The 25,514-nt window shown below is 41.6% G+C and overlaps 1 protein-coding gene across 1 annotated transcript in view; it reads right to left on the bottom strand.

Annotated features, from left to right (window-relative positions):
- The window catches only part of otofa (otoferlin a), a 61,543-nt gene that overhangs the window by 14,895 nt on the left and 21,134 nt on the right, over positions 1–25,514 (bottom strand). Inside the window, exons 4-24 of the mRNA XM_076155129.1 lie at positions 25,207–25,306; positions 22,451–22,650; positions 12,887–12,960; positions 12,556–12,682; positions 12,177–12,231; positions 11,490–11,621; positions 9,707–9,769; positions 9,373–9,457; positions 9,026–9,185; positions 8,510–8,696; positions 8,133–8,319; positions 7,514–7,737; positions 6,198–6,306; positions 5,868–6,054; positions 5,655–5,775; positions 5,016–5,116; positions 4,397–4,487; positions 3,498–3,614; positions 3,060–3,212; positions 2,303–2,495; positions 947–1,071 (exon numbers count right to left, since the gene is read on the bottom strand). Coding sequence (XP_076011244.1) covers positions 947–1,071; positions 2,303–2,495; positions 3,060–3,212; positions 3,498–3,614; positions 4,397–4,487; positions 5,016–5,116; positions 5,655–5,775; positions 5,868–6,054; positions 6,198–6,306; positions 7,514–7,737; positions 8,133–8,319; positions 8,510–8,696; positions 9,026–9,185; positions 9,373–9,457; positions 9,707–9,769; positions 11,490–11,621; positions 12,177–12,231; positions 12,556–12,682; positions 12,887–12,960; positions 22,451–22,650; positions 25,207–25,306 — 2,791 coding nt within the window. The remainder of the gene's footprint in view (positions 1–946; positions 1,072–2,302; positions 2,496–3,059; positions 3,213–3,497; positions 3,615–4,396; positions 4,488–5,015; positions 5,117–5,654; positions 5,776–5,867; positions 6,055–6,197; positions 6,307–7,513; positions 7,738–8,132; positions 8,320–8,509; positions 8,697–9,025; positions 9,186–9,372; positions 9,458–9,706; positions 9,770–11,489; positions 11,622–12,176; positions 12,232–12,555; positions 12,683–12,886; positions 12,961–22,450; positions 22,651–25,206; positions 25,307–25,514) is intronic.

Raw genomic sequence — 25,514 nt, 5'->3', positions numbered from 1 at the left:
AACACATGGTTATACGGAATCAATACTGCAAAGACCCTTGTTAGGATGCATATCGCCACCAAGACCTAACGAGCCTTGACAAGATTTGTTTTGTTTTAATAGTATGATTATTTTACTGTAGTGCACAAGGCTGCCTTAAGGCCCCAGTATGCTTCATAAAAGAGATAAAAGGACAAAAAATACAAGCCAGTGAACACGTCCTAGAATAGCACTGAAGATTTAGTCGTGGAGAACAGTTTGATGTCTTTTATAGTTCTGATACCTCTGCCCCGAGCGATAATTGGCCCAAATATCGCATGACTTGCTTTGCCAGTGGGAGAGCTCAACAAGCAATGTGATATTTTGCCAATTACAACCAGGGGCCAGCATCAAGTGTAGAAAGGGCAAAAGTTTGCCATGTGGGCTCTAAACGAAGGGCAGAAGAGGCTGAATCTCTTGAGTCTCACTAGATCTCTGTTCTCTTTGAAAGTTGGGCTTCTCATGAGGTATATTCTGGCCTTTCATACAGGCAAGCCCCGGGCCAGCCTATTGTGCCGTCAGCAAAGGAAACATCACGAGAATTAAACTGACGATTACGTTTTTGAAAGAAGAAAACCTGGAGTATTGAGAATAAACCTCAGAAAACACAAGAAATAACGTGGAAACTCTTGTAATGTAAAGGAATTGTTTTAAAAGATCAGGAGCAGCCTTGGATCTGGATGCCATTGACAAAATGCGTCCCTGCACAGAGTTACAATTACTGGTCAGTTTTCATACTTCATAATTCTTGGCTTAGCATCCATCACCTGCAGAGTAACACCTTCTAAAACAACACCGTCATTCAGACATACAGTTGCTACATGATCCCAGCTCACTTTGAGGTCCATGTTGTTTACTCTCTGGTTGTCTCTCTCTATTTTGTATGCACATACACACATTCACAGGACTCCTTTTTTTTCTTTCTTACCTCTGTAACCTGGCTGTGCGTGGAGAAGAAGACCCTGGCAAAGGGATCTGAAAGCCCACTATTGTCAGCTGCAAACAGACTGCGGGCCTGGTACATGTGTGCTCTCAGCTGAAATACCTGCTTCACTGTTTTACACACACACACACACACACACACACACACACACACACACACACACACACACACACACACACACACACACACACACACACACACACACACAGTCAACGACACGTGGATTATACAGTTGTATCTAATAAAGTGACCACTGAGTGTATATAAAAGTTAAAATGAAAGATTAATAGCAGTCAATAGAATTCAAACGAGTGAAAGCCATATATTTGTTATCAAACTAATTGATTTTACATTTAACTCTTCATCATTACTCCTTTCCATGACAGACCTCTGGCAAATACAGCAGCATGAGCTGTTTTATTTAAAAACAAAATAGCCGACAAAAGCAGCATCAAGTAAGAGCAACACAATTTGATGCAGGCCTCTGCCAAGGCTGAACGGCCCCCCAGTAATGGTCCCATGCTTCAATGATGACCTTTAAGAATTTATTGACTAAAGCATGACGGGAGCGAAAACACAATCTTCATCATAGCCTTAATAGGAGTGGTAAAGGCTAAATCCCAACAGTTCTCTTACCTCTGAGAGAAGTGGAATACACACGGATGAACCACATCAATTAAGGCTTTGAGAAACAGAAAATTATGACAAATGCCCTGTTTTGCAATGATCCACATTTGATCACCATCTTCTTAGGTCATTTCTTCTTTCTGTAAATCCCAATTATCTACAAATCTTCATTGAAATCTGTAAGAAATTCTTACTTCTTTTTAACACGTTTTTTTGAAACACAATGTCCCAAGGTAGAGAAAATAAAATATCAAAATATATACAAAAATAACCTGCAATAGTTTACAGTTGATCAGGTTTTTCCAAGTGGAAATCAGTTGGGATACATTCCAAGAATGTGGTGCAAAAGTCCTTCTTCCTAAACTGTATAAATAATGGGGACACAGAACAAGTATGGAGCAGTAAAGTGAATGTGTGTGCGTGTTGTGTTGTGTTCAATGTAAGAACAAAGTCTTGAAAAAAAGCCTGTGAATGGATGACAAAAACAAAACAAACTACGGACTATAAATTCTACAGTTAACTGCTTGTTGTAAAAAAGTGTTTTAATTCCTCAAAGCACTCCAACAGCAAATGTTTCAGCAGTAAGTAGTAATCCTCCAGTTGCAGTCATATCTGGAGTCAATAAGCACGTTGCCTGCCAAGTCGTTTGCTAGCTACAGATGCTATGTGTTGATTTCCCCTCAGAGTCACATGTTTTGTGTTGTTGTGTCTTACTGTTGTAGACGAGGCTGACAGGAGGGACAGACTGGATGCCGGGACACATTCTGGCAGCTTTGATCTCCTCAAAGCCATTAGGCAGACCGCTGATGAAGTCCTTCCTCTGTTTGTTTAGGCCGAGCCACAGATACAACTCCAGCTTAGCCTGGACCGTCCAGCCTGCGGGGCCGAAGCCCTTCTTACCAGGCAGCTGCAGACACAGTGAGAAATACATATTCACTTTATCCTTTTTATTTCTAGGTTGTATCATTCAACTGTACCCTTTCTTATTTTGTTGCCACTTTGGACCAAATGCTGCCACATGTCTTTGCAGAGTTGAGATTTATTATTATCACTGTGATAGATTTTGATTTTTACTACTGAGGTGTAATTTCAATCATGTGGAGTCATGTTGAGCATTTTATCTGTTATGCTCACACTCATCATTAACCTCTCAGTCAATCACTCATTGATGGCAACAATAAATCTGATAAAGGCTGAGCAGCAAGACTAAAACTGGAGCTTATCGCCTCGTTAAAGTCTAACTTCACTTATCGCTATGGTTTCAAAACCCATGCCTGCTTTAATTTTCTTGGTTTTATCCTAAATTTAATTGCCCTGGAGTCAGTTTCAAAGTTTTAATTGGTGGGAAGAATAATTAGCTCGTACCTGCATGATTGCTTATGAGAGTAAGGACATTGAAAATCCAAAGTTTTTTTTTACGTGACAATCTGAACACCGTTTAACAGGAGAGATGAGGAAGAGCTGTTTGCACCTTGAGGAAGACAGCTTTGACTTTGCCACAGTCTTTGCCCGTCTCTTCGTCCACTATGGAGTGCAGGATGTCTTTGGAGGGAATCCGAGCGTAGGCGATGCGCTTGTTGTTGCCCATCATCCAGATGAAAACATCAGGGATGCTGTGCTGTGGCTGGAGAAGATTATCAATAACATCGATCATGATTATCTTGTGTACAAATTGCTACTGTAGATTTCAGCCACTTCTCTCACAACTATAGATTGTTGTAACATTAACTAAGGTGTTTTGGACCTCACAACTTGAACACACCGAGATCCTCAGAGCTGGGGACAAATACAGCATCAAATATATTCATAGAACTAAGAAGATAACACTCTTTCTCACTTTCTTCAAGTAATGATGACTAATTACAGCACAGTCAAAAGTTCTTAAGCACTCACACGTCTAAGTATTTACCTCGTCTGCAAGGAACCGCAGCCTCTGAAGGAAGTTTTGTACCAGTTTGAGTTTGTCTCTGACTGTGTTCCTCTTCACCTGGGTCCGAATCTGTTTGGCCTGCTGGCACATGCTGTCCTGCAGGACGAGGGCATATGAAATAAAGCTCACCAATACACAAACAAATGCAAACACATTCAATTCAACTAAATGTATAAAGGAAACGTAACAATGTCAAAAACCTTCTTGCAACTTCAATTCTCTTGCATGGCCTTTATGTTCTCTTGAGCAACCCTCAGATCGGCTGACACTAAGTGGCATTAAACCAGAGATCCCACTGATACTGAACAAAGTCAGTAGCATCACTGAAGCTCGAAAGCTATTTTCACCTTTTGATACCCTTCTAAACTCTCCACCTCCTCCACTACGCTGCGGACACCTTAGCCTGCATCTTTACTGATAAAGTATCTGCCATAAGTAAACAATTCTCTCAGCCTGGCCAACTCAGTTTGCCCCCCCAGCTAACAGGACCCGTCTCATGTCTGACGGAGGAGGACATATTAAAATTTCAAAATGACTCCCATGCTACAAAATGTCCTCTGGGAGATAAGGGAGAGCTTTCAAAGAGTCAGGGAGGGGGAAGTGTCTAAATTGCACTGCTTGTCCACAGGAGTACCTTGGGTTCATCTTTGCTTGTATTGCATTCAAATCTCGTGTGTACGCCCCGTTGGGTAAAAGTGTCTGCCAAAATGACTAAACAATGCAAAAGTAAGGAAACAATTCAGTTTACAGTCTCTGCCTGAATCCTGTAATGGACTGGCAACCTGCGCTGCACTGCCCAGCCTTTCACTCAATGACTGCTGGGATAGGCTCCAGCCTCACTATTCACTTATAGGAGTGAATCATTAAACGCAACGTACCATCTCTCTCATGCAGGACTTCAGCCTTTCCCGATCCAGTTTGGTTCTGCCTGCCTGGTTCACATCCTTGTTTGCCAGAGTCACAAACCGGCTGAAAAGAAAAGCCATAAAAACATAGAAAGAGGGACAAATACGTGTAAAGACACAACCAACAGTTTCTACTACTATGATGACCATAATGACTGTTGTACAGAAGGTTCATTGTTGTGAGTTGCTATCCTCAGCAGCCTCTGAGCGGCTGATAAAGACGGCAAACATCAGCATTCTTAAGTGAGAAACATTTAGATGCTAAACTGGTTTACATCAAACATGTTTTAGCCCATTTTTCACCAATTAATTTTGTAAACCCATCACAGTAAACACAAAGTCTCCATTGAAGTGATTTTCATGTAGTAAGTAGATGAACAACTCAACTTGTTCTTGCCATTTTATTGCAGTCCTTCAAACTGGCAATAGAAATTTGCCTCGTCTGCCAAATTAGAACTCACGCCTTTACTATATCTGCTCTGACAGCAGTTTTACAGTCTCAGGAGTAACAATCACTGTCAGTGCTAACCACTACTAACAATGGCAGTTTTGATGCAGGATCATAACAAAATCTTATGGTTGAGTAGCTTGCCTGCAGCCCATGCTGAGCTCCTCCAGCACTCCCCTGAGCCTGCGTTCTGGAAAAGCCTTCTCTGTCTTAATGATTTCCTGAACATCATTCAGACCCTCTTCCTGTAGGGACACAGAAACGACAACTTAGCACAAAACAAAGTACGCTCCAGTTAATCCTCACGATTGCGTGGCCGAAAATATTATAAATCCCAACAGCAAATAAAGAATATTCCTCTTTATACACATGCACACAGAAAAACTGAATATAGTTGATCAATGCTGTCATTCAATCCTTAACTGACAGCATGTGACAGCCTGTTGATGCAGGACATCTTAATGTGTGAGCATGTCAGCAGAGTTGTCACTGCTCTCTGCTGGACATTTAGAGGAGTCTGACTTGATGATAATGTCTGCTTCACATAAAGCTACAACATATTGTGAGAAATGTTAATACATCTACATACATTTAACATTTTAGAATGAATAGCAGCATGTTTATGATTTTTCTAATACTAATATTGAGTGTTAAGTAATTGTAAAGACTGCTGGCATTCTATATATATAAGACTTTTGAGTAATTCATTTGTTTGACCCATTTAGGGACATCCAGATGGTTTGTGAGTCATGTGAAAATGTTAAACATGTGGTGCCAACTGACCAGTTTATCAGCAATCTTGTCCATCATGTTAGAGTTATAGAGTCGCCTTCTCTGGTCCTGCCACCAGCTCTTGATGTAGACACATGGCTTCTTCTCAAAGTAAGGGAGATGGAAGTAATTCCTGTGAAATACAAGCAAATATCTGAAGAAATGACACACACAGTGGAGTCTTAAATGTTGTATAAATATTGTGCCTGATCCTGGACCCCTGACCTGTCAGTGATAAAGGGCTTCATCAGAGGAGTGGAAGAGACAGAGACTAGATCCCCGTCCTCATCTGCTTCATCCTCACTGGAGTTCTGTATAAGCTCATTCTCCTCTTCTTCGTTTTCCCCATCTTTCTTCTTCTTCTTCGTTGACGACAGCTTGCTTACGCCATCTATCTGGTTGCCGTAGTTACCTGTTAGGGGGTAGAGCATATTCCTGCATGAGTTTTGTTCCAAACGTTTGGTTGACATTTGTTTGGCAGATAGTCAGACGTATTAGGTTTGGACCGCAGAGAGTTAAAGAAAATAAAGAGAAGAGGCACAACTTCTGACTTACCTATTGTGATTTCAAAGGTGATTGGCTTGTCACCAATCTTCCTATCAATCATAGTAGCCTCCAGGAAGGAACCAAACAGGAAGAACTCCTCTACTTTACCGGTGGCACTCTAGGAAGAAATAGAGCAAGAAACACAACACAAATAAAGTGAAACATTTTGTTGGAATTCCTTTGGACAGGGTTAGTTACCACCAAGTAACCAAACTGATGTCCAATGTGGTGGTGCAATTAAGTTTGTGTTCCTCTGTGTCTCCTTCAAGGCCCAATGCTCGTCAGCTGGCACAGAGACAGGCATGGCATGAGAGGCTGAATATTTACATGACATCGGCCAAGAAGCTCCAGGCACCGCGTCTAATGTTTCTGATTCCCCCGGTGAGCCGTTAACTACACTTCAGCCAATATAATTGTGATTTCATAGCATCACACACTTTGTGGGGTCACTGGTTCAGAGACAGAGGTCAAATGCTTCTTGTTCTCATGGATTGTAGGTCAAGATAACAGCTCTCCCTTGACTATTTTATCCAATCTTCTCTGTAAACCCTATCTGAGGTTTTACATTAGGGAATTGAAGGAGTTTTCATTGTTAGACACACACACACACAGACGCACACAGAGATGAAAAATAATGTGTGTGCGCAGTGTTTGAAGTGCTTGTGTCATTCCAGGTGATCTGTCCTTGAAGATTCACAGAGTTCCCATCCAACAACAAAATCACTAGGGGATTACAATTTTTTGAAGTGGATGCGAGTCATGATCTCTCCACCCTTCTCTTGATAACACTGTCACTCACGCTCCTCTGAGTACATGAAACCAATACAGCAAACCACTGACACAAAACTCTATTCACTCTGAAATTTGGAGGAAGAAAAAGAGAAAAAAACACCCCAGTCAACATCAATGCTTAACAGCTGGAAGACAGCTACGAAGGCGTTTGCAGAACCTGACATTTTAATCATAGAAGAGTGTCACTGTCTTCCAAATGCTATGGTCTCTAACATAAACAATGTTGTCCCTAAGTTAATATCTGAGCATCCCAGCATTACATCAGTCTTGGCTCACACTAGGCTTTATGACATCCACATGGAGCAAACACTGTGACCGCTCTCACTCCTGTTATCAGTCTGTCAGAAGTAGATCAGCACAAATTTGCATAGCCGCGTCTTCAAGTGACTACTCTTATTGTAAGTCGCTTTGGATAAAAGCGTCTGCTAAATGACCGTAATGTAATGTAATGTACAGCCCTATACAACCACTGAGTAAGTGTACTGAACAAATGAATGATTGGATGCGCCAGAACATTCCATCGTTCTTTTCACCTCTGAGATGTTGGAGACAGGCTCCAGCTGCACATCAGTGGAGCTTATGATCTCAGGTAAAGTGGTGTCCAGAATCTCCACAGCGATAGACAGCAGGAGACGGGCTCTAAAGGAGACACCTTCACCCAAACCCTCATTGAGGTCCTGGTGCTCGTCCATCAGAGTGTACTGCCGGGTGGAGCCGTACATGTTGACCCAGGCCGGACCCATGGTGGGAAGGAATCCTAAGGAGTGTACAAGCAGGTGAGAGGACGTGAAGAAATCTGCATAAAACAATGGTCAAGTAAGGTCTTTAAGGTACTACAGACATAAAATAAGAGTATAGATTGCATGTACACGTCACTAATACAAGTAAGTAGGGGTTTCTTGTCTTCTTGACAAAAACTGTGGCTGAAAATCCAAAGTGCTTTACTGTTTATAATGTTAATGACTCTGCTTTGATGTATGATTATGTATGCATTAATTGAAAATCCATTTGAATGATGCTGTCTCAGATGTTCTTGCGGCCATTATTGCAGGCTAGGCGGGTCGATTCACAATGTATTACAGCCATCTACATCCATAATAGTTGAACTAGTTAAAAGTGACTAATTGATGACTTTGACAGCCAATTATTTACCTTTGTCACCGTCATTGGCTATCTTGCGCAGGTCAATGAAGTGAGTTCCTATGGCAACGTCATTGACTTTGTCTGAGTCTCTGATTTGAACCTTCATGCGCTTGCAGAGAGGAGGAAACAGTTCGGTGAAGATGACCTGCTCGTTCCAGATTGGTTCATAACTGCTCTTCTGGACTGAGGTCTTCCCCTGCAGAGACGGACAGGAAAGGGCTCAACTCTGACAGGCAGGACAGAACAGACAGATCACAAATACTTCTGCTGTTGTGTGCATTTGTGGGGTTCAGTAACCGGATTGCTGGAATGTTAGTAGTAGGCAGACAGGACAGAAGAAGAAGAAGGATAGAGAGATCTAGGTAGACATGGAGGGATGGGCCTACCTTCTGACCAGCAAACTGCACTTGAACATAAGGGTCCACCAGGTCTCTGTTCTCTCCTATGAAGGCTTTCTTTACATTTGCCATGATGGTGGTGTTCATTTTGGGAAGGCCCTCAGCACGGTGGACCTTCACATAGAACCGGGCCCACTGCCTCTCTGCTGGGATTCCCTCTGGGAGCAGCAAGTTCCTGTAAAACAACAACCATGTGACAACAATCACTCATTGGTCAGAAATGTCTGCTGGCTGGAGTGAGATTGTCAAAACAGGAGGACCAAGTAGCTCTCTCTGGTTCTAGATCAAGCTATAGCTCAGTAGATCAGCCTGAAGATTGTTCAGAACCAACGCAGCACAAACAAACCGGTTCAAAAGTTTGAATCATACCAAGTGGGAAACACACTGGAGTCAATCCAACCAGCATCTGTTCTATCAGTTCTTGAGGGTGTCAGGCGTCGTTTTTGTCCACTTGACTAACATATTCTTGAAAACCGATTTCCATTCTCCAATTGAGATTCTTACCCCTCTATGTCATCTTCATCAGTGTCGTTGGCCTTGTGTGGGGTCTTGATGTTGTCGCCCTTCCCAACCACAGCAATGTCACATTTGACATATCCTTTGCATCCTGCTGTGATGTCATCAGGATCCGACATCATGGCCCACTTGTGGTAGAACTGGTGTTCTGGGATAGATGCCGATCGACCGGCAAACAATCAACATAGGTAAACAAACTTTTCTGCTTCATCCCTGACCAACATGTTCAATCTGGCGCTGATATCTCAACAGTACACACAGAAGGCCATTGTATAAAATGATATGTGTGTTGTGACATTTATTAGCTTCATAATGTAGGTAAACTTGTTGTTTACCAGGTTGAGAGTAAACTGTCCCAACATCCATCTTGAAGGTTCCCACCAATGTTCCACTCCGGAGAAGGTTTTTAGAGTGAATAACCTATTCAGAGAGGTAAGGATGAATACTAAAATATTAAAAGTAATGTGCAAACTCTGAAGCATCTATAAATGGAATATCTGTGAGCATATGGGGAGAGCCAAGGCTGCCAGATTCATATTAATATTCATAATAGACTGTTTGCACTTCACACTTGCTGCAATTGTTGCATTAAGTAGCAAGTTGTTGTTGTTGTTAAGTGAATTCTTGTCTTCATACACCTAATAGGCACTTTTCACACTTTTGACTTACTGAGAGCTTGATGATCTTGTCAAACATGACGTCAGGAGGGACGTGGAAGTCAAAGACGAAATACTGCAGAGAACAGAAAAAGTCTGGCAATGAAAATGTTCTCAGCAAAGTCTCCATTGAAAGAAACTGGATAATAAACTCATCAAAGGGCACAATATGATTGCTTTAGAGGTTCAGATGATACAGGGTTTAAGTGATTCTAAGGAGGTAATCAGCATGTTATTGTAAGTGCTTCACGTGGATTTCATTGAAAGAATTTAAGATTTTGATGAACCCATATAACACAAAATCATTTTGTCCTCGTGCTTCCACCGCTTCCTTAATTTGGTGCTGTCCACAAGGGACCCTGTGAAATGTAACACTTACTGTCATGTTGTGTCCTACCACCCATTAAATGATTGACCAACAACCTTTACGCTGGAAAAATCTAGCCTACTTAGCACGACCATCAATGAGGAAAAGAGTGCCAGTATAGCCTGTTACTCCAGGAGTGTCACTTTGAGACACTCCCTTCAGGCACACACAAGTGAAAAGACACTGTGATTCCCCAGGATATGGCTGGGATGAGGGACATTGTTGTTTATTGCTGCATTGTTTATCACACAAAATATGACGCGTGTCTGTTACTTCTGTAACTGTTCAGATGACGATTAAGCTGCAATATATATAGCTGCAAACGGCTCCCCTAACTCTGGTCTCCACTCTGTTGGTCTGTCCACAGGGGCTTTACAGGCAAACACGGAAGAATCAATAGCAGACAACCTGTAATTTTCATTCCCTGCAGGATACAAGCTAGAGTCTGAGATCTGCAGATCCTTCGCACAATCCAACACTACTGGCTAATGTACAGTAACAGCTAAAAAAAGAAGCTGTAATGCTACTCTGTGTAGTTCTATACCAGCAACAATACCACTACATTATCCTCAACATTGCAGTTTACATGTTTACATCAAACGTGTAACACAGGTGAATTCTACACACTTGGTTAGAGACGCCCACCAAGAACAAGGCCAGAGTGAGTGTTTGGCCTTGTGTCCGCCCATGTTGCCCATCAGACCCTGGGCTTTTTTGGGAACGGGCCTTGAAGACACAGCTTTTTTTCACTAAATGTGCTTAATGATGCTGAAGCGAAGGAGAGAGGAAGTATGTGTTTTATGCGTGGTAATACATCAATTAAAAACATGGAACTCTCCATCATAAATCCCCTTAAAAAGATCAAATAAAAAGGTTTTATAGAATTGTTTCAGTGCATTTTACTTTGAGAAACTCCGGCCAAACAATGGTCCTAAATACCTGTATACTAAAAGTTATATAGTGCAGTATATGCAGTAGTTTTTGCTCATAAGAATAAAATCGCCATTGTTTTGCAGTCATTTCCATATGTTTAGTTTGTTGTTGCTTTCTGTCTCACTTTGACATACAGTAGGGAGTTGAATATGTCATGGTTAGTGTATCTGGAGAACAACCTAACATAATTGCTCCCATTTTTCAGTATTCCATCCATGCTTATCTCAACAGCAAATCTCTGGGGAGCTTCAGTTGTAGGCCAGAAGGTGGGCTGGGGGCAGTTTGTGCTAATTTAATAGCATGTCTAGATGCTAGAAATGCCTGTATGGGTTGGGGGGACATTTGAGTCAGCCTTGGAAATTAAATTGTATTTCATTGGAGGAACAGTCTGTGAGCAATAGCAGGGACAAAGTGAGGCTGGCATTCACGGCAAAGAGGAGGTATATTACGTTAAATAAAAACAATGTAATGAATGTTTCAAGCTCTGCAGTCTCACCTCATTGTAGTACGGGCAGTTGGTCGACTCCTTCATAGATGTGTACTTCTTATCATCCCCAATCTCCACACACACTACAGGGTCCATGTTGAGTCCTATGAGCTGCCGAGCCTCGACCACTGTGATGCTAATCTGATGGGAGACGTTTGCACATTGTGTCATATCTGAATGTGAAAGTTAAACAATATGACTACTGCAGCGAGGGACTGGGACCAACAGCAACATCGACATCGTTTGTACCAGATTACAGTTCTTTAGCATGCAATTCTTTTCCCAGGCCACAGTGAGATTCAAGTTGCTGGATCTAAGCAACAACCCACTGCTTTAATTGCTGTGTGGCAGAGGGGGAGGGTGCAGAGAAACAAAGGAAGAGCCAGAAAAAGAGACTATGCATGCCTACATGAGCAGCCTGTATGGAGACTGATTTATATAACATAGATATTCATGTTTTCATATTTTATTCAGCACTATTTGAATGTCTTTGAATGAATGATCTGTTTTGCATCTTTTACCAAAGCATACCCAGCTGTGTTTTAACCGGGGGTTTAAAAGTTCTTAAAATCCTATAGTCAACCGCACAGCACTTTGCCCAGTAGTAGACATCAATCTCGATGTGTATATGCTCCCAGTCGTAAAAAATATTAACATTAGTCAACACAAAAACCAGGAGAAACCAAACACACAAACCTGATAGTCCACTGGCCGTCCAGAGCTGGGTTCTATCTTCACATCTGGCTTTGACCTGAAGGACCGTTACACAAGCGGTGAATTTCATAATTAGGCAAATATTATCTTCATGTTCTCCAACTGTGATAGTGCATATGCTGATTTACGCCTAATTTACTGTGAATAATCCCTCCACGGTTGGAATTATTATTTTTTTCCTGGTGGCAAAGATATTTTTAGGACTATAGGCTGTTAAAATGATAACACTGCACAAGCTGCTGCATCAGCAGAATGATGACTTGAGGCCATTCAGTCTTTCCGTGGTAGAAATGGATGTGAATGCTTGAGTGTGCCTACGCCTGCAACTTTATGTATAAACAAACACGAGGAGAAGGGAGACCTCTTGTTGGAGACGTTGGTGGTGACGGCGGTGACCGAAGCCAGCGAGATGGTGTCTCCATCCAGGGCTCCTGCCAGACGCATTGCCTTCCTGTCCAGGTCCTCCATGTCTAGGATTGCTGGCTCATCTAGACAACGACATCATCACAACAGCAGCTTTCATGTTTTTCCCCTTACATGTTTGAGTTTTTGGGTGTTTAAGCCTACAAACCACTTTGAGACACTCTACTGTACAGTGTGTACAACCATCAGGTCATCAAAGTAAAGGCCATCAAGGTGGTGTAAAAACTCTGTCTCATCTGTGATCAACACTCCAACAAATGTGTGTTTACCTCCTCTCTTGTGATCGTCCTTATGGCTCTTGATCTTGCCAAGCTTCATGGCTGAGAAAACTCCTTTCCCGGCTCTGGAAGGGGGAGAAGGAGGAGGGGGTGGAGGAAGAGGAACTGATATCGTGAAAGTGAATTTGACCGACTCCCTGACCAAAGAGTTCATTCTATATCAAGTCCATCCTTGTCTCACTGAGTGCACTCTCTATAAGTAATACCCCCAGAGGAGACTGGGCAAAATGAAAGGTTTCACTTGGACTTCATCTCAACACCACATCGCCGACTAATGGACGTAACCAGAACGCAGCTCGATGCCTTAATGGATATTCATCATGATCAAGATCTTTGTGAATCAGCCAGAAATTTAATTCCAGTTTATTTAATCCCCCCCCTGTTCACCACCACCAATTCCCCAGACCCTCAATCACAAAACAAGAGTATCCAGTGTCTCCACATTGATATTATCAGGATCACATATCACTGCGTTAACAAAGGGCCTGTGATGTCATCAGCGAGTTGACAAATGAGCAGCCTTAATAATTAAAAATGAGTGTGACGATCCAATTTGCTGCGGATATGGATACATGTCAGAGGGTTTCTGTTTGTTTCCTCAAGCATTCAAAGTGGAGAGTATCCGAATTCAGTTTCTGTTCAGGACATTCCTCCGCTGGTCCGATGTCTTGATGGACGGCTGGTAGGTGCGATTAAGACGTACAGTACATCGCTGACCGCTGAGAGCAGTTATGAGTTCAACCCTGTAGCCATGGGAATGGAATTATAAATTAAGCAAGATTGAGAAATTCCACATCAAATTAAATGTCAGAAGTTTTCCCACTCATTTCAAATGAAGGCCATTCACGTTTAACAAAACTCTCCTTGGAATCTCGACCGCCATTGTGTCCAATGTAGATAGAGGAAATAGTACACAGAGTAAAATAATAATGTATTACTTCTCTGACGTCTAAAGTCATTTTTGCTAAGTTGTCATTGCATTTGGCTTTTCCCAGACAGGATGATCCATTTTGTCTTGAAAATATAGAAGTGGATCACATGCCAGTGAAATCTTTTTGAGATTTCATTTTTCCAGAGTGTCAATCAAAATCAATCAATCAGTCAATACAATTAAGTAGAAAATCAAGATCAATCAGTATAAAAACATAGATAAATATAAACAATAATTACTAATTTAATTATTTAATAAAACTGTGTTGTTTTTTTTAAGTGAAAAGTTTTAATTCTACAATGGAAAAAAAAGCAGGCCTGATTGTTTGGTAAGATTTCTAAGTGGCAAAAAAAGATCCAGATTAAACAAAAGTAAAATAGATAAACAGCTTAAGACCTGAGATGGTTTCAGATCTTTGCCTCGTCCAATAAAACAAAAACAAAAACACAAGTATTATGCATACCTACCACATGAAAGACACCACTGGTCCTACCTGCCTCAAAGGTGAGGTCAGATCACCATAAATCCTCCCCCAACAAGAATCCTCCCTAGGTTTCTCTCTATTTTTTACTTATACTTCCATATTCTTCATCTGTCAGGTAGAAGCAGTCCAAACTCACCAGGCAGATAAGAGTTAAGCAGATGGATCGATGTTGCAAGTGAGAGGGGAGGGAGAGAGAGGTGGTTGGAGGTACAGAGAGGAGGAGAGAGAGCTGGTTGGGGGACGGACTTGACACCACCAAGACAGATGAGAGGCCAAGCAGTTTCAGAGGTGATAGACACCCAGAGGGAGAGGATGTCTGCTCTGCATCAGTGGATCCACTGACTGAGGCATTTACTTTTGGTTTGGTTTCAGACAGAAAGTTCTGACAACAATCGGACAACTCCGGATACACTCACTGACCACAACGCTTTGGGGGTGGGAGCAAAAAAGAAAATCAAAACTGTAAAAGTCAACGACAGCCCAGTCATTCATTCACGCCTCACATGATGCATTCAGACAGCTGAGCCCAACAAATGGAGCGCACACTAACCACATACACACAGGTAGAGTTTGATATTCATGTTGAATTTTGTTGAAGGTTTTCTCCGATACTGTGAGGGCTTAGAGCTTGGGGGGGGTTCAGATTAAAAAACCCAACTGCTCAAACAAATCACCCCAAGAGGGAAGACACACAAGACAGATATTTGACTGGACTAAACCACAGAGGCGTGAAAACAGGCTGAGATGCAGAGCAGAGTCATCAGGAGCTCGGCTGCCTCTAATCCAAAGAAACTCACTTTTACCCACTTTGGAGTTCAGCTCTGTTATATGGATTTGGAATTTACATACTTAAACAGCTGAATAGCACAGAGCTGTAGCAGTCAAGGCAATCTAACTGCAGTGCTAAGGAGAGAATGCTGTGTTAATGTGATTTTCATCATTGCGTCATCGCAAAATTGTAGGAGGTGAATCAAATCTTTCACTTGTCTTTAAATCTCTTCAGGTATCTTTTTTTATTCGGTTGAATTGGTTTTACAGTTTGTTGAAGCAAGTGCAGAGCAGCACATTGTGAGTGTGTGTGCCACATTTAGTGTTGGGTGGGTGTTGTTTTGACCTTCTGTGCTTTTTTTTTTACATGACCAGTGTGCACTGTGTGTTGTGTGCACCAAACCGGGTAGGCAAGAATGCACATGGACAAACACTAACACACTGTATGTTGTTATCCAAGATTCTAGGCTCCGGGACTTTGGGATTCTTCTTCAATTGTTATTGTTTCACTCTGTGGACTTCATTGGACTGTGGCGAGCAAAAGTGACCTCCATCATAAGCCAATCAGGGGCATCAGAATGTATCTTCCAATTGCCGCAGACACACCTAGAACTAAAACAGCTGAGCTTTCCACTGGAGGAAATTTTACAAGATGATTACAATTACTCATTCGACCAGCATAAGAGAAAAGAGATGAGGTGCGTTTCAGTTGAATGTGTGTAAAGGTCAAGCAGAAAGTTAAAGAACAAGGTAGACCAATTATTGCTTTCTCATTATTTGGCTTGAACCTGAAATAAGAATAATAAGAATGCATTTGATTCAGCACCAGATGAGTATGTAAAGTGCTGTATTTACATAGACATGGAACAACAATCTTGTCACATTACTCCTTGAAAGTGTGTATAGCCTAAGCTCTGATCCTCACTCTGACATCTGGATAAACACACAGTTTGGGTGGTGCAAGTGTGAGCCAGAGCTGGATGAGAACACAGAACAAGGATTGCCTGCTTACATGTGTAAACTGCAGCAAAAAAAAGGAATGATCTCTAATATTCCCAAGATCAGATGTCAATACTGGAGAGAGTGTTTTCCACCTCCTCTGTAAATCTCTCAAAGCCTGAATTAAACATTTTTCACTCATTATTCATCTTTAATGTGCACAGCTAGAGACGGGAAGAGAAGCAGTAAGCGTGTCAACACATGCCACAGAACATATTGACGTACTTTATGTTAATGTGTGGATGGAAAGGTTGATATTTTATATATTTTTGTGAATATGTTCTGTTCACATTATTTGTTCAGAAAAACTGAATGTTTCAATAAAAAAAAGGGGTGAAAAATGGAAGATAAGAAGTCAGCCAGTTATCAATAATTCATTGATACGTACGAATACACTGCATGTTCTGCTCCGGGGATCTAGTCAATCGAGCTCAATAGAGAAAATGAGATACTCCATACACACACACACACACGCTATGCATGTATTTCTGTGCCTCCAGCAAGGGATCCCGACGGACAGACTCAACCTAATAACACACAGTGAATGAAAACTGCTAACCTGCTCCCACTCGACAGAACCTTGTGGTCTGTATTGAGACCTCTGCAGTCTGCACAGGTATGAGATGTAAAGGAAGTCAGTAATTGCTTTTTCTTCATTGCCTTCATTAGTGTTGTATAATTAGCAGTTTATGCAAGTTTAATGCACTAGGATCAAACTGTTCTTTGACTTTTGTGTATGTACTAGTATACATATGTGTTATACATCATCCAAGCTTTTTAAATATTAATTTCACTCTAATTCAGTACTTCATCCAGATTTGGTCTGCAGAATTTCTGTACAGCATGTTTTCACTCAGATATTATAATATCTCATTACCTAAATCATTAGCATGTTGATGAAAAATTGTAATGCCTCGTGACACAAGGAAATAAAGGTAGTTCTATGTGTTTTGTTTGTCTTTGTTTGTCATGTAGCTCTATTTAAACATGTGAATATAAATAAAAGCGTGAAAGTTGTGATTCATGAAAAAAGAAACAACATTTGCTACAAGATTGAGGAAACTAGCACAGCAAAATCAGTCACAAAAAGCAGGAAACACTGCAGGCTCACTAGGTCAGCCAGAGTCAAAACAGTCCAAGTGTCTTAAACTTTAGTCTAATGTCAGACATAAACAAGGAAAAGTTGCTGAAAATTGCAACAAAAAAAAAGTGTATATAATATATACACTTTTTTTTTATATATATATATACTATATATATATACACACAAGTGCATCACAATAAATTAGAATATCGTGGAAAAGTAAATTTATCTCAGTAATTGAATAAAACAAGTGAAACTCTCATATATCATAGATTCATTAGACACAAACTATATTTTGTTTTAATGTTGCTGATTATGGCTTGCAAGCTCATGAAAACCACAAATTCAGAAAATATTAATATTGTGAAAAAGTTCAATACTGTAGCCTCACAGTGTCTCACTCTAATCAGCTCATTAACTCAAATCACCTGCTGAGGTTTCCTGAGCTTTTAAATTGTCTCTCAGTCTGGTTCAGTCGGCGACACAATCATGGGGAGGACTATGGTATAATTTATTGAGATGCACCTTCACACACACTATATACTGTACATACAGACAGAATGAGCCTGCAGAGGTTTAAGTCTTCTTAATGGGGCTTGCAGGATTAATGCCTTATCACACTTTATATGGCAGAATTTTCACGACTCAAGCTTCTTTCTGTATTCTTTATGCAAATTTTTGTCTGTACTATATAAAACTCCAATTTTTTTATATAGTATACTGGGGCCTTATTTCAGCTATACCTGCAATGGCACCTGTGGGCGTTTGCGGTTGTCAGTAAGGAGGAATAAGGAGGAATATCCACCTTATTGGGAGTGGGATCCGTCTGGCAGAGGGTTAGGACTTCATTGTCAGATACGGGGTTTAAAAGATTACTTCCAACTGACAGTGTTTACCTCTGACCACACTGGGAGGAATCGTACACCACTGCATCACAGGAAGTAAAAGGGATCAGAACTCTGCGTCTCATCTCCCAGGGAGTAAAGGGCTTTGGATGAGTGATAGACTATCTATGCAGGGCTCGCAATACTGGCCGGGTGAAACTTGCTGACATAGTTGTCAACCAGACCTGAGCAGCTATTGGCAGTACACACAGGCAAAGTCGGGCGGATATTTTTCATTCATTTAAGATGAAGATGATGTGAGCATGGAAGTAACACCAATATTAGAATTTTACGAGGGCTATAAAATCAATTTTCCAGCTATAAAATGTGATGAGGTTCATACGTCCAAATATGAAGGTCATGATTCTGTAGTCGTTGACATTTTCATCGTTATGAATGTTTCTATAGTGCGACTCGGCTGCACTGCAGTCAACATGCGACATCAGAGCTCAGAGAGACAAAGTGATCACACATGGAAGCTGCATGGAGAAAATAATTCAAAAGAAGCTTTGCCTATCCTGTGGTTACAATGGTAATAAATACAACTCTTATACAGTCTACATTTCAGTGCGGTGCTTCCAACAAATGAATGGACTCTCTCTACAAGGACACGTTAAAGTATGCTCTATAAAATCTCTCTCTGAAGTCCTAGTCCTACAAAGTGGACTATTAAAGATGATTTCAACCCATTTTAGATTACAAATCAACCTATTTCAGGAACTTTCCAGAAATTAAGACGGATCACTGTATCAAAACCGACAGACATGATAAGCTCATGCTCCAGTCTCACTACTTATTGTTCCTTCATCTTCTGCATTTGATGTTCACATATCAAGTGACAACTGGAGCTATAAATCCCCTCCATGTCAGGCGCATACTGCTGCTCTCCATGAACTATTTAGTGGATGTGCTTCACTGGCAGTAAAACCATGACGGAGGTGATTTATTCATTACAAATAACCAAACCGCGTCTGGAGGCAGCTCATTGTTGTGTTGCAGGGTGCAGATAACGCAAAAGGCATTTGATCTGCTGTCATAAATCATCCCTGCGGCCAGGAGAAGAGGAGCAGGGAGGGGTTACTGCTAGCTCAGGGTTGGTCAGGGACAAAGAGGGTTGCATTGCATCTTTACACAACGTTTCATTTTCGTTATAGTCACATTGTAGTCAAATGTACCAAACAAATAACTTCCTGTCAGAATCGCTGAACGCAGCACAGAAGACAAACTGGCCTGTAAGCAGCGTACATGACCTTTACTCTCTATGTGCTATAACAGCATCAGACAGTGTTGGCTGGAGCCCGAGGAGGAGACGCCTCTTAGGTCTAGTCCCTCTACTGCACATTGATGGAATGTATGAAGTCCATATATGATTTTTTCTTAAGGTCAGAGGTCAGGAACCAAACTGTAAGACACTTTTGGACTTCACACTTTGTATGCCACTACTTGTTAATTGTTGCTAAGTGATAATCCAGACAACGATTTGTTTTTTTGCTCTGTTTTATTCCTTCATTATTCTTCAGCTTGACCAAAGAAAAAAACACTTGCTAGTCTTGCCAACTAGAGAACATCTAAAATTGTAACTCCTCCTTTAATAAAAGTCTTCATGATGTCTCACCTGCTCACAGCTGAATTTCTAGCTGCATCACCACTGACCCATGATGTGAGGATATCCAAAAACAGCCCACTAGCTAGCTAGCAGTGGGGCTCACCGCTCAGAGTAACTGCTTTGTGTAACTCTATAAAACAGCACCGCTACAGCTAAGAATCATTTCACAGTGTTGAATGTTCCTCTGAACAGCGATCTGCTGCACAGAATGGTTCATTTATATCAATTTATCCACTTTCTTGGCTCGCAGCAGTACATTTACTTGCTGCTTGCTTAATCAAGTAACAGCACAAGAGAGACTCTTTTTAGTGTTGGACACCTTCCTCTACAGAACTTTCCAATGGATATATTGGTTTGTTTGTCCCAATTTCCACCCTAATGTGGGCCAGCGGACATTTCGCAGCATGTAGTGTTTACACAAGGACGCACAAATACGCTCAAAACACACGAATAGAACTTTCTTTTGTCTGAACTTGAACTACAAAATTAAGGATTTTATCATAAACATAAAAATATCACAGCTGAATTGTGAATGTGTCAAGTTTCGTTAATGTCATACGCTCACAAATTTTCTAACAATGAGCAATAGTTTCAACAGTAAAAATGCAATATAGTAATAAAATATGCAATGTAAAATATCATACAAAATGAAATGGAAATGGAAAATGAAATGCTGTGTTAGGCAATACAGTGACAAGTGTTGAGCATGAGAGCTCATAAGTTTCAGTTTCAGTTTCAGGTTTTATGGCGTGTGGGAGGAAAGCGTCCCTCAGCCTGATGGTGGCCAGACAGCAGCAGGCAGAGCAGTTTGTGGCAGTGGAGCTCTGTTGATCCTATTGGCGTACTTGGATGTAGAGTTCCTCCATAGCTGGCAGCTCCATCCTGGTGATGTGGCCAGCAGTTTTCACCGCCCAGCAAGCAAGGCAGGATACTCTCAATGGTGCATCTGTAGAGGTTGCAGAATAGATTTTGAACCTCTTCAGCCTGTGGAGGACGAAGAACAATTCTCTTGTGTGGTGGGTCCAGGTCCAGGTCAGGTCCTCGCTAGTGTGATTCCATTGCGGATGTGTTTCCTACACGTATAGGGCTGCTGATCTGTTGGTGGTTTCTAGGCAGGACTCTCCTCAGGTTGATGTTGTTAAAATCCCCAATTGCAATAAAAGCAGGCTCGCTTCCTGTCGATAACTCCATACAGCTGGTCCAGGGCTTGGATAGTGTCAGCGTTTGATGGCGTGTACGACGCTGTGATACCGACCGATGTAACCTCCCACAGAAGACAATAATAATAATGATAATAATAATTATAAGCGTGACATCCGCTCATTAAATACACTAGATTAGGAGAACGATCGGTAGAAATAATCTCCACTCCTCCGCAACACTGGCTGTTTATTTTGAAGCAGATGCCTCCATGTTGCTCTTCCAGAATGTTATAGTCCGGTCCTGGCAGTGAATTGAGCCAAGCCATACGCATTCCTTGTTGTTTGTTGGTCATGGTGAGAGAATGTTATCTACCAGCTATTTTGATGTGCAGAAGTTGATCTCCATCATATTGTATGACAGGTACAGTACAACTATAGTACATTGCAGAATATGTCCCCTTTAAAATGCACCTGGAGGTTAAACACATCCTCTTTCACCCTCATCATCTTTCCAAGACAAACAACAAACTCATCACTGCCATATCCATCTTCATCTCTGAAGGACAGCTAACATGGGTAGCAGTGTGTCAGCATTCAGAAGAGAATCAAATATTGTAAAAGGTTCAAATCTGGAAAAAGTCTCAGTCAGAGATAAACCGAGCAGCTCATAAATCAGGATATGACAGGTTTAGATGAGGAGTGACGGAGCTATTAAACATTTCCACGGGGTCATTAATCTCCACCACCACCAGCAGTGTGAGGAGGAAGAGGAGGAAGACTGTTGCCCAGGCTAGGGTTATTTTCTGCCATTAGTATTTTCCAGCAATTCACTTTTCCTCTGAAACAAAACCCTGCAGCGAGCACTAACATCTGACTGACAGCTCTTTGTTTGTTGCCATGGTGAGGAGAAGACGACAGGTGCCCGAATCCAACAACAAGGTCGGAGAAACTTTGACATGACAGTTTTTCCTTTATCCACCAAGTCCAAACTCTGAGAATGTTACATAACATCAGCGGGTCTGTCTAAAAGTTGGATTAGTAAACTTTTCTTGTTTTCCTCAGGCTGCTTCAGAGACACAACTCGGTTTTAATCCAAGGCTGAAAAGCTCATCATTCATTGCCAACAAATTAAAACATGCAAATAAAGAAGTTCAAGCACAGCAGCACGCACGCACGCACGCACGCACGCACGCACGCACGCACACACACACACACACACACACACACACACACACACACACACACACACACACACACACACACACACACACACACACACACACACACACACACACACACACACACACACTTTTTAAACACACATTTAAGATGCATTATAATGATGGATTTAGGGCTCTGGCTGCATAGAGAGTCTCACTGGAAATCAATACCACCCACAGTATTCCACATATTATTCAGCAAAAGCATAACAAGCAAACCACAGAGGGAGACCAAGTATTAATGCAAAGAGCAAAGAGCAGCTTCTCAGCTCAAAACGGATTTTATTTTACAGTAATTGTATATAAATGCTGCACGGCGTCTCAATGAGCGCATTAGCCTTATGACAGATTCTTTGCACAAACATGCTTCTGTCATCTAAATCAGTGTAAATTACCGCCATGTGAGACATTGAGATGCAAAATAATGTTTTACTCACTTTCTGAAAGTTGGTATGGATCCCTGTAAGGATCGCCCAGGGGACGTCCCAGACCCATGGCTTTGTCTTGACAGCAAGCTGTCCGTCTCGAAGGAAAACATTCCATCACGGTCATCAGGAACATCCAAGAACTCCCCGTCACTCCACACTCCCACCGCACCGTTCATGGGCTGGTATCTGATCTCTATGGTAACGCTGGTCTGAAAAGGGATGGGAGACTGATGACTACACAGGTGTTTGAGTTGAATTGGTGGAAAAATAAAAACACAGTGAGATTTCCCTTAATTAAAAGGATTTACAAACTCTTTTTGCTTCTATCGTTTCCATTATCCCATCAGTAAAATTTAATCTGAAGCTTTTATGATTACATGATTGATCCAACCTGGAAGCTTATATAATTAGTGTTTGTTAACTAATTAAGTCCCTGAATGATACTGAAGCAGCCAAGACAATATCACCATGTTCTCACAAATCATAGCAGGAAAAGCAAAGGAGCAATAACATTAACGACGGCTAGGTTCCATTTAGATGTGCCAGTAAGCCATGGTGGTGAGTCAGCATACAGTGGGGATCGGTTTGAGCCCCAGACTAGCAGGGGGAGTAAATCTGAAATGTGCAGCACCTCATTGCCGCCCCTGAGGGAGCTTACACACCTGAGCTCTGCACCAGAGTCACACTAGAGTTGGACTTAAGATAACATTGTAAAATCCTGTGCATTTGTTTGTGTCTACAATGTAGTACTTTCATTTTTCTTAAGCACAATGCTTTTCTCACAGGCTATTTACAAGTCAAATCAAGCTATCGTTCCTATACCAGAAACAATGATTCTGTCTGGATAAAGTTTGCAAACAATCTTTGCCAGGATTATAAATCATCTTTCGTCCATGGCAGCTACTGTGTGAATCCAGACTGACAGTAACTATTAGTTAAATCCAGGCCGGAAGTAATAGTGACACCATAGTTTGTCTGTGTTTCCTTCTGGGGACAGACGGAGAGACAAATATTGTCCCCCTGACAATGACCTGATCTTTATTACGTAGTGGCCAATTTATTCCAGCGACAATGATCGATGACAAGGAGATATACGCAGGGATCTTCCTCCCTCTCTCCTTCTGCCTCTTTATGTTTCACCATTACTGTAGTCCGCAAGGATTTAGGCTGGTTACTATGGCAACCGCACCAGTGCAGAGTTGTAAGTTGTAAGTGTTGCTCTCTGGTTATATGGGTTTAGTTCCACGCTGGAGGGAAAGAAAAGCTGGACTAGCACTCAAACGCTTCGCTGTGTGTGTATAGAATATTTGTGTGTGTATGTGTGCTATGATGTTCGTTCATGAGTGTCCACCCCGCCCCCATCCAGCGCCCTGCCCCCATGCTGCGGGGCTATCCTCTCGGAAACATCTCATCAGCAATCTCAGCTCCACTAACTCTGATCTGCACCCCAGGGTGCTTTAAACCTCTAACACACACACACACACACACACACACACACACACACACACACACACACACACACTGCAATTGTTTCCACATACACTACACGCCAAAGCCCTCACTGGATTCTTCACAAGCAGGGCTTCTATTTAGCTTTTAAGATAACAATTTCAAATTAATAGCGTAGAGCAAGATTAATGTGCTGCAGAATGATCTTCATATGCTGCATGTTGCTAAGAGACTAGAATTTTCTGTGTATAACGTCCATTATAGGCACTTTCTTTTCTCTGCGTCTTGATATCAACAGCTCCTGTACCTTGGCATTTGTTTGTGAGGGAGTTTTGCTCAAGTCAGGCAGATGCAGCACAGTTTCAGCATTCTTGTGCATTAGAAATAACGCCCAGATCTGAGATTTCTATGGAAACGGTGAGAAGTGTGGCTGATCGAGCAGCTCTTTAAAGATTCTAGTCATTCAGCTTTCAATAAGATGCCTCCAACCTTGAGATTGGATGATACGCCCAAACATGCGCGGACACGTTCGACAGATGCCACAAACACTACAAATCAAAATGGAAACCTGTTCACAACAACAACAAGAAGAGCTCCTTTGCTTGCTGCGCTAAGTTGATCAAACATTTCAGCAATTTGTTTGTCTCCCTGCGGCCTGCGTTTTGCTGACAGTGTTTGTAAATGTTATAGTCTCACACTTTTCAAAAATACTGATGTTGATACTTACATGCCAACGAAACGGCATCTTGAACTAACTCTAGAATTAGTGTCTATTATCATGTGCCCAGGAATATTTCACACCTTATGACGTCTGCGACAACTTTGCGTCGGCTGAAGTATCCAGAATTATTTGAGAAACTTTCCCTCCTGTGACTCCAAGGATTCTCTATAGCTTGGAGAATTCTGAGGGGGCAAAGACCTGTGTGGGTGTGTGAACTATGGAGTGGACCTGCTAAAAACTGCTGAGTCGTTAATGGGAGGATAAGTGTCACTTCATGTTAGCTAGCTAACTAATAAGGCTAATTGCCTGATACAAGTGTCCAAAGTGTTTTCAATCGTTAATTTAATGAAATTGGAAGAGGGACACTAGCAAAGTACAGCCAAGCACAGCAAACAGACAATGTTAAAGCTAAAATCTAGGTGTTTTTCTCAGGAGTTATAAGTGAATCAGGTGGACAGAATCCCATTTCCAGTGGGGTGCTAATGTTGCTCTGTGTCCTGTGCACCTTCCCCAACATGAAATAGTGGTATGATCAAGAACCTCCTCATCAAAGTGTCATATTGTATAGTATGTTAGTCTGAGAGTTCATCCTTACCTTTATCGATGTGTTGTTATCATCGATGAGCGTGTCGGTCAGCTCCAGGTGTCCATCCTCCGCCACCTTCTGAAGCACCATGCAGAACGTCCCCACAAGTCTGCAGACAAACATCAGCAGACAAACTTAAGGATTAATATGTTGCTTTGTGTCCCTTTTCTTCCACTGGTACAAAGCCTGTTTCTGTCCTATCTAAAGGTCTACATTTTTGCTTTACACTGAGAAATACTAACAAACAGCTTGCACTACATTTCCTACACACTTACCCTAACACGAAAATTTTGTTCATGAAATGAGTGCTGTCACAT

The sequence above is a fragment of the Genypterus blacodes genome, unplaced genomic scaffold, assembly GCF_046128005.1.
Source record: "Genypterus blacodes isolate CSIRO-AG114 ecotype Tasmania unplaced genomic scaffold, CSIRO-AGI_Gbla_v1 ptg000064l_1, whole genome shotgun sequence".
Classification (NCBI taxonomy): domain Eukaryota; kingdom Metazoa; phylum Chordata; class Actinopteri; order Ophidiiformes; family Ophidiidae; genus Genypterus; species Genypterus blacodes.
The sequence above is the reverse complement of the archived record's forward strand: the minus strand, read 5'-3'. Positions and strand labels throughout refer to the sequence as shown.